Source organism: Scylla paramamosain, chromosome 23 (assembly GCF_035594125.1).
Source record: "Scylla paramamosain isolate STU-SP2022 chromosome 23, ASM3559412v1, whole genome shotgun sequence".
NCBI lineage: Eukaryota > Metazoa > Arthropoda > Malacostraca > Decapoda > Portunidae > Scylla > Scylla paramamosain.
In genome coordinates this window covers 2,915,486-2,925,485 of record NC_087173.1, presented here as the reverse complement: position 1 = coordinate 2,925,485, position 10,000 = coordinate 2,915,486, and the positions used below count along the sequence as shown (strand labels likewise).

At 41.0% G+C, this 10,000-nt stretch overlaps 1 protein-coding gene across 1 annotated transcript in view; it reads right to left on the bottom strand.

Moving 5' to 3' along the window:
• The window catches only part of LOC135112433 (chondroitin sulfate proteoglycan 4-like), a 72,893-nt gene that overhangs the window by 54,730 nt on the left and 8,163 nt on the right, over nt 1-10,000 (bottom strand). The window contains exon 3 of the mRNA XM_064026895.1: nt 4,488-4,651. Within this exon, the coding sequence (XP_063882965.1) occupies nt 4,488-4,651 (164 nt within the window). The remainder of the gene's footprint in view (nt 1-4,487; nt 4,652-10,000) is intronic.

The following is a 10,000-nucleotide window of genomic DNA, read 5'->3' as shown; positions in this document are numbered from 1 at the left end:
ATAGTTGCGCTGCGTTTGTGGGATTTGTGATAACTCTCCTGGTGAACCCTGATTGGTGGAGCGATCTGAATGCGTATGTGGTAAAAGATGCATTTTGGTGATTTTATTTCTTATTCTAGTGGTTGTTGTGAAAATTGTTTTGTACCCGATTATATATTTATTTAATGTAAGAGGTGTTCTGGCTGGCCAAGGGTGGAGGAAAGACGGTGATGATGCCACTACAGAATTCCTGATATGATCGTCTTGAGAAAATTTGAGGAAGTTATGTCTGTTTGTCTGTCTGTCTGTCTGTCTGTCTGTCTGTCTGTCTTTCTATCTGTCTGTTTTTTTTTCTGTGTCTGTGTCTGTCGGTTGTTCTCTCTCTCTCTCTCTCTCTCTCTCTCTCTCTCTCTCTCTCTCTCTCTCTCTCTCTCTCTCTCTCTCTCTCTCTCTCTCTCTCTCTCTCTCTCTCTCGAAGTGACATAAGTGCGTGTAAAGTGAAGGGGACACATTTAGTTAATCATCTCCTTGTATTAATAATTTTCAGCAGTTGTATTTCTACCTGAAGTCTGTGAGTCTTGATGGGAGTGATACGAGGGTGTGGAGGGAAGGACGCGGCTGGTAATCCATTTTCTTGTTTTAGTTGTGGTAAGCATTTGTGTTTGTATTTATGATGGTTCTTCACTTTATCTTCATTGTCTCTCTACCTCTTGAAATGTTTTTTTTTTTATATATAGATTATTAGTTTTTTGGATTTTTATTGACATCTGGTGCCTGTTTTTATTTTATCGCGTAAAGTGCAGTGTGGTTTAGGTGTTATGGGCAAAAAAAATATTCTCCCATTCTTTTTAAAATATTAAGGATGTCTTGAGCTGATGAAATAACTTAAAAGTGACGAAACTTGTACTCTCTCTCTCTCTCTCTCTCTCTCTCTCTCTCTCTCTCTCTCTCTCTCTCTCTCTCTCTCTCTCTCATACCTCCCCGCCTCTTCGCTTGCTAGTCTCACGCCCGCTGGGATAAACGCAGATCAGCCGTCACGCGGAGGCTGTGGTGCCGCGCCCCAACGAGCCAACTTTGCTCATCTCGGGAGGCGCTGAAGCTGTCACCACTTGTATCGATTCCCGGAAGGCGACTTTGAGCACAGCGCTGAAATATTATCCCCGCGGTGTGGCGTTGGTGTTATTTTCCTGATGGCAGTGCTGGAGTGGGTGGACCTCGTGTTTGTGTCCCTTGTTTCCCCTCCTCCAGCCTCCTTCGGGTTCCCGCTGCTTCTCTCACATGTGCAGCTCCTCGGGCCGCCTGGAGCCAATCTCAAAGTTACAGCGGGAGGAGGAGGGAAGTTAACACTGGCCAATCAGGGGAGATTAGTGGCCCAGAGTCCAAACGGGTCAAAACACCATCTCCTCCTCTCGTCTGGAATTTACTCTTGGTGCTGCAGTGTGTGTGTGTGTGTGTGTGTGTGTGTGTGTGTGTGTGTGTGTGTGTGTGTGTGTGTGTGTGTGTGTGTGTGTAACTTTTCCCTGTATTCCTAAGTGATTCAGTATCATGATCGACTAGTTTAACAAGTTGTATTAAAAGCAAGACTAAAACGGTTTGGTCAGCTGAGAAGTCATGAAGAGCAGCACGTTGCAAGAGGTGATAGGAATGTGAAGAAGAGGAATAGCTGAGATAAGGCTGCATCAAAAAAAAAAAAAAAACATGAGAGACGGTGGAGAGGAAGACCAGGATAAAGAGGAAAGACTGCAATGAAAAAGACTAGAAACGAGAAAGAGGAAAAGGCAAGATGAGGTAGAAAGACTGCAGTGAAGAAGACGAGAGATAAAGAAGAGGAAGACTTGGGATAAGAACGAAAGTCTGCATCAAAAAAGACACGAGAAACAAAGGAAGAAAGAACAGCGCGAGACAGAAACGCTGGAAAAAGCTCATTAAAAACAGCAACTCCGAATAGAGATTTAAGCTGAGAAGAAACGAAAGATGTGGGAATTTTCAAGGATGTTTTTACGCTCGTGTTTTTATTTTAGCGGCAATTTAACAAAGATCCAGCATCGTCAGTAGTAAAACACACACTTGTCATCTGAGTGGCCTTTGAAAATAGCCCTTATGAGAGAACAAAAGAGTTTAGGCCCTTTAAGAATACTAAAAGGCCCTTGAGTGCTGTGCGTTCCTTAAAGACGTGGAGGTCAACAAAAGGTCAGGTCACTTGAATGCCTTATAAATGGAGGATTGCAAGGATTACAGCGATAAATGTAGATTACGTCAGAGTGGAGGTGTTGGAAGTCTAGTGGTGGATGGGTGGGTGGATGGGTCTGTTGGTGGGTGTTGGTGGGTAGGTGAGTGGGCGACTGTGGATTGTAGTTGTGTGTTGGTGGTTTGTGTGGAGTGGTTGTGGTGATGATAGTCAAATGTGTGTCTTAATTATGCTGTGTGGATTAGCTGCACTCAACACTTCGTATGTCTCCTCCTCCTCCTCCTCCTCCTCCTCCTCCTCCTCCTCCTCTTCGTCCTTGTCATCCTCTTCTTTTCTTTCTTTCTTTCTTTCTTTCTTTCTTCTTTCTTTTTCTTTTTACTTCTTCATAATCATTCTTTTCTTCTTCGTCTTCGTCTTCTATTCTCCTCTTCCTCCTTCTCCTTCTCCTCCTCTTCGTCTTTGTCGTCCTCTTCTTTTCTTTCTTTCTTTCTTCTTTCTTTTTCTTTTTACTTCTTCATAATCATCATTTTCTTCTTCTTCTTCGTCTTCGTCTTCTATTCTCCTCCTCCTCCTCCTCCTCCTCCTCCTCCTCCTCCTCCTCCTCCTCCTCCTCCTCCTCCTCCTCCTCCTCCTCCTCCTCTTCCTCCTCCTCCTACTACTACCACCACTACTACCAACACTACAACAACTACTCACCCACACATACACAACATCATCGCAGCCTGGTGCTATTGTATGATAAAGAAAGGAATAGATTAGCCGGAACAATACAAATTCTGACCGCAGACTTCCCCCCCAACTCCCCCACCCTTTCTCTCTCTCTCTCTCTCTCTCTCTCTCTCTCTCTCTCTCTCTCTCTCTCTCTCTCTCTCTCTCCCTCTGGCGCGATTGTTACGGTGTTGGCATTATAATTTCCAGCCCCGTGTTCGAATCCCTCTCTAGGCGTCTCATCCTTACCACACACACACACACACACACACACATGTTGCGATATCAGATGTAAAATTGGTGTTCTATTATGCATTAGCTTTGGTTACACACACACACACACACACACACACACACACACACACACACACACACACACACCTTCCGGCATACCTGTCTGATTAATTCCCCACTGGTTTTCTGATAGACCAGGTGTATTTCTACATTCTTCTGTTACCTTCCTTTCCTTATTCTTATTCTTATTCCTCATTCCTCCTCACACTCCACATCTGTCTCATCTCTCCTTTCATTCTTTTCTCTCCCCGGTCCTTTATCCTCAGTTAATTCTATCTCTTTTTCATTTCTCTCAACTTTCTTCCTTTCAAAAGTTCTTCTCGTCAATCCTTTCATCCTTTCTTCTCGCTGTTTCTCTGTTCTCAGTATTTGTCTTTCTTTCATTCCTTTTTTCATTCCTTTCTTATGTTGCTCTCGTCTCTCCTTTCATCCTTTCCTCTCACTGTCTCTCTGTCCTCAGTATTTCTTTTTCTTTCATTCCTTACTTCATTCTTTTCTTCATTCTTTTCTCATGCTCTTGTCGTCCCCATGTCCAGCACAGCTTCCCCTTACACGTGGCCTTCCAAACACTATCCTTCCATTCCCCATCCTTCTCCCTTTAAATCCCCTCCCACTTCTGCAACTCCCCTTTCCAGAAAATCCAGAAAACACTCGTTCCCCTTCCATTTAATCCCTCAATCACTCCTTTCCCACATTTTCTTCCCCCTCACAATCCTCTCTCTGTATTTTTAAGGGTGACGAAAACAAAATATTCGTGGTCAATAATGGGTCAAGAAATAGAGAGGTCGTTTTGATGAAGTTTTATTTAAAAAGAGACAGGAAGGAATCGGTTCTCAAATAAAGTGGTGCACGAATGGAATAGACTCAGTAATCGCAGCTTGTTAGTGCTGAGTCATTAGGGAGCTTTCACAGATTAGAAAGATTTATGGGTAGAGATGATAGATGAAAATAGGAGAGTGAGTTTTATACAGGGCCACGTGTACACCTGGCGCCTTCTTGCAGCTTCGTTTTCTTATTCAGGTCTCGTATTCTGAAACCCTTTGCTCTCCCATCACGACTGTTTTCAAAGGCCACAGAGATGATTAGCCGGGTTCTCAAGAGTGTTTCTCCTGTTAACAGTCTAGAACTCTTGTTAATCTGTCACCAGAACCATAAAAAACGTGTAACTTCAACTAGAGCCTTTTGAGTGTAGTGGAGTTGCGGCGCAGTGTTTCAGAATAATATCTTAAGCCTAACCTCCCTTATTTTTCAGTTCTCCATGCGCTCTTTTCTCCCTCTCCTCCTTTCCCCTCTCTCTCTCTTTCTCTCTCTTACTTACTCTCAAGGCGCCGCCCTCCAGCACCACCAGGCAGTAGTCAGTGGTGCCCGCGGCGAGGAGGAGGAGGGAGTCAGCTCTGTGTGTCTTGAGGCGAAGGCTGATCTCCGTCGAGCTCTTGGCCTCCTGAAGGGGCAGCGATATGTACGAGGCACCGAAGAAGGATGCTGTGGGGAGAGAAAAAGGGCATTGTGAGGTTTGTTTGTTTGGTGATTTGATGGTGTGTTTGTTTTTGTTGTTTGTGGAACATGAATAATAATAACTGTAGTAGAAACATTAACAAGAGGAACACTACTACTACTACTACTACTACTACTACTACTACTACTACTACTACTACTACCCAGACACGAAACCCACAATCAAAACACACCCTAAGAGAGAAAGGAGTATAAGGAATTCCACATCACCAACACAGATTCATAATAGCACCACTCCTCTCCCTCTCCCTCTCCCTCTCCCTTCCTCTTACCTATGAACCACTCTTGTACCTCAGCATGCGTATCATTTGAACTTTCTAAAGCCTGTGATTCGATTTTCCCTCTCCCCGGTGAGTGCAACAAGGCCCGTGTAATCCTTAAACAATGACTGGCTCACCTTCCGTTTTCTATACACAGCCTTCAACCGTGGACTCGTCTTTTTTTACGGTGCATCGCTTCCCATTCTCCTGTACCTTTCTCACACGTGTTCTCCGTTTTCTTCCTTGCTCACCATACCTTCGTTAGCAGTGTTAATTCATTTCACGTGTTTTGAGACATATCTAAGTCTTTAGCCATTCTAAAGGTTTATTTTTCATTACTATTTGTACGTGATTGATATAGTGCATGGTTTTCAAGATACACTATTAGTTAGTTAGCCTTTCTGAACCAAGTGATTTTATTGGCAAAGATGTTGAGGAACCATTACAATATACAAAATAATTACGTTTTCTAATGTTATAGAAGTTATCTATTTCCTGATTTTTTTAGTGTAGGAAGGGAATCGGCCAAGGGCAACAAAATTAGAAAAATAAATGAATAAATAAGGCCCACTGAGGTGTCGGTTCCCAAACAGAATCAGAAACCATTGTCAGAAACTGCAGGATAGGTGTCTTGAAACCTCCCTCTTATCTTCTTGGCCTGAAATATAAAATCAACACTTCCTCTCTACTTCCTGGAGGCATTTACTTGATCCTTCTTCGTTTTGTATCAGTGTTATATAATTATGTCACCTGGTCCTTATGATCATTCCTTTACTTCCCTTATCTTTTTGACCTCAAATATCAAAGCAGCATATCATTTATACTTTCTGAAGCCAATAACTCGATTCTTCCTCGTTCTGATTACTATGTTCGGTAAATCCACGTATAAATCACATCGTTACCTTATAATAACGTCACTTCACTCACTTGAAACCCAAAAATCAGGACAAATTCCGATTCATAAGAACATTAATTTCTTCTTCACTGTGGTCATTCCTTGTATTGACTTGTCTTCAGAGTAATGCATTCCCTTGGTGTGGTGAGTGGACGTCTGGAAGTGGTGGAGTCCATTCTCTTCCCCTAATCATTGTGCAGTAGCTGTACAAACTGGCTCTCTTTGTTTACATATATGTCTTGCCTTCTTACCATACTACTACTACTACTACTACTACTACTACTACTACTACTACTACTACTACTACTACTACTACTACTACTACCACTATTGTTATTATTAGTATTATCATTATTATCATTATTTTATTACCATTTCAGTATGTCAATTCTGAATAACTGATGAAACACGCTTAAAGTTTTAACACATTCTCAGAAAACACACACACACACACACACACACACACACACACACACACACACACACACACACACACACACACACACAGATTTCTTTCCTTCCTACAAGTGCGTTTATTTCAGTGATTTCAGACAGCTTCGCCATGTATACAAAGCATGTATATTAAATGCAACGTGCTTTTCCTCTCTCTCTCTCTCTCTCTCTCTCTCTCTCTCTCTCTCTCTCTCTCTCTCTCTCTCTCTCTCTCTCTCTCTCTCTCTCTCTCTCTCTCTCTCTCTCAGTCTTTTAAAACAATGCATTAATTATTCAAGGGAGGGAATGCACACCTTCCTCCCAATCTGCCTGTGTTTGCCGGGTACTTTTCCTAGCCGGAGAAATATTTCCCTCGCGTGTAGAAGACTCGTTTGTAGGATCAGAGGTTAAGTTCTTTATGGGAGTGTTTTTGGTGCGTTGTTTTTGTCCAGTTGTTTTGCGCCTTTTTGAAGTAAAGTGTCGAGGAATGCAAATGTCAGCTGGGTGCTTTTTTGTGGCGCAGATATTTACGAGGGAGTTTTATGAAGGGCGCCGGATCTCATTTCAAAGTGAAGTTGTGTCGTTTATTGCTGGAAATTTATGGTCACTGGTCGGGGAGACGTGCTGCTGCTGCTGCTGCTCATTAAGAGAAAGTTTTAATTCCGTTCTCTTTTTTTTTTTCTCTCTCTCGCTTTCAATGATCGTCTCTTCCACGATGCTGTCTATATTTTTCTTTCTTCTTTTTTTCCCCCTCGATGGACATATAATTTGTTTGCTTTACGCAAGATGAACCTCGGAGATTGGTTCCCTGAGTTCATTATTAAAGGTAAATGTGTTATTCTCCTTAAAATGACGAAAGATGAGACTCCTTATTAGTGAAAAGATAAATTTTTATAAAGTTTGCAGTCATTTCTTTTCGCTGCAAACATAATTTTGCTTGTATGAAAAAAGGAAAACTAGTTTCTTTGAAAAATGTCTGAGGGTAATTTTCTCTTTAAGGGGATTTCATATGAGTCATTCCCCTCGGCTGCTTCCCCTCGGCTCCTCCCTCTTTCATCAGACCCCCAACCCCCAGCCATCCCTCTTATCCTTCTCACTTCCTCCTTCAAGTCTTACTCTTCCTCCTTCCTCCCCTCCCCCCTTCCCCTCACTCAAGAAAACCTCCCGGCTATCCCCATCTCCCTTGCCTTCCTCTCCCTTCGGCCTCCCTCTCCTCTCTCCCTTCTTTATCCTCCTCTTCCCTCATCCCCTCTCTCCATACCTCTCATCGTCCTCCAGGTCTCTCTTCTCTTATTCCCTCCATCTCCCGCGCTCTTCCAAAACTCCTCACACTTTTTTCTTTGCTCTCCTCCCTTCCTTCTCTTCTTTCTTCACTTCTTCTCCTCACTCTCCTTCCACCTTCCTCCCTGCCTCCCCTCACCTCGCCTTCCTTTCTTCTCCTCTTTCGACCAGCCAGCATTTCCATATGAATCACCAAGATTAATAACATCACCACCTGAAGCTCCGAACCGCTCCTGAAAAGTGAGTCGAAGCATCGCTCACTGACCGCGCCAGGGACTGAGATGAACCGGCGAGCCAAGAAGGGGATCCGAACCGCTCTGGGTGAATAGAACCGTTCCGATTTCAAGAATGTATCATGGTTGTTTTTTGAGTTGGTGTTGTGAGGATGTTTTATTTTATTTTATTTATTTATTTATTTTTTTAAAGTTTTGGTTGCAAGTTTATATCGTTTGTGTTATTATTTATTTCTATTTGTTATTTATATATTTTTTTAGTATTTATATTATGTATTCTTATTTTTTTCATTCTTTTTTTCATTCTCAGGTATTTTCCTTCCGTCCTTCAACCATTTTTCTTTTTTTCTTTTATTTTGTATTTAACTTTACTATAAGTCTGTCACTTTGATCCTCATTTTATAAAGTCAAATTAAACTTTTTACTATGAATTTTCTAAAGTAATATTGATCACAGAATAAAACATCAATGCAAATTTATCTATCTATCTATCTGTCTGTCTGTCTTTCTATCTATTTGTATCTATGTATCTATATTTATCTAATCTATCTATCTATCTATCTATCTATCTATCTATCTATCTATCTATCTATCTGTCTATCTGTATACCTATCTATCTATGTATCTGTCTACCTATCTGTGTGTGTGTGTGTGTGTGTGTGTGTGTGTGTGTGTGTGTGTGTGTGTGTACAGTGTCAAGGAAATGGGTTTGCCTTGCAGTGAATAAGGTAATTTAATGGGGAACAAAAAAATGGAGAGCCGGTAATCTTTAACGCGCCTTTGAAGTTAATGGGCCCCGGAATTAATTAACCGGAATAACCTTCCCTGCAATTAATTAGAAAAATGTGATAATAGGATTGGATGAGAACCGATTCCTTGGTTCCGTGTTATTGTTGTTATTGTTATTATTATTTTTTGTTATTTTTGTTATTAGTTTTTTTCCTTCTTTTCTTCTTTCTTTTTTATTACTGTTATTTTTTTCTTTTTTTTATTTTCTAGATTGTGTAATAAGTTTTCTTTTCTATTCTTTCCTTCTGTCTTAATTTTCTGTCATTGTAATATTTAAATTTTCAGCCTTTTTTTTATTTTCTTTCTTCTTAATTATCATTTTTCTCGCTGTGTATTAAAATGTATTATTCTTTCCTTCTTTCTCTCTTATTATTTTTCATCACCGTAATATTATATTTTTTTTCCCCTATTCTTTCTTTCTTTCCGTATTATTTTCCTCGGTGTTTATCAGTTTTGTATTCTTTCCTTCTTTTCAATTAGTATTTTTGTCTCTATGTTAAAATTTTCTTTTTATCTTTTCTTTTTATCTTTTCTTTTCTTTTTTATCTTTTCTTTTTTTATTTCTTTACTTCTTTCTTCGCCAGTGTGTTTCAAATTCTCTTTTAATTCCTTATTTTTTCCCTTTACTCTTAATATATGCGTGAAATTATCTATTAGTCCTTCTTTCTTTTCTTTCCTGTCTTTCTTCTTATTTCCTGTTCTCCTTCTCCCTCTTCTCTATAATTTATTCTTTATCTTTTATTCTCCTTTCCTATCTTTTCTCCCATTTCTCCCTTTTCCTTTATCTTTACCCTTTATCTCCTTCTTTATTCTCTCTTCTCTCCTTCCCCTCCGTTACCCATTACTAGAGAGAGAGAGAGAGAGAGAGAGAGAGAGAGAGAGAGAGAGAGAGAGAGAGAGAGAGAGAGAGAGAGAGAGAAATGGGGAAGACAGGGGTGAGGGAGAAGGGGGAGGAGGGGAAAGGGGGTGAGAATTCTGACGAGGTAATAATGCAAAGGGAGAGGAAGGGGAGGGGAAGAGGGAGGGGGTAGTGAGATGAGGGAGGAGGAGGAGGAAGAGAAGGAAGAGGAGGAGGAGGAGGAGGAGGAGGAGGAGGAGATGTAATAAGCATAGTGGAGGAAAAAAGAAGTTAGCATTACTTCTCCTCCTCCTCCTCCTCCTCCTCCTCCTCCTCCTCCTCCTCCTCCTCCTCCTCCTCCTCCTCCTTATGTTCTTACTCCTCATCTTCCTCCTTTTCTTCCTCGCTTTTATGTCCTTATTTTTCTTTTAGATGGATATTTTTAAAACTACTCTCTCTCTCTCTCTCTCTCTCTCTCTCTCTCTCTCTCTCTCTCTCTCTCTCTCTCATTATTTTTTCTCTTATTTTTTTGCGTTTTCTTTTTAGGTCCAGCCCGTTTTCTATTTTTTCACATTTTCTCTATAATTT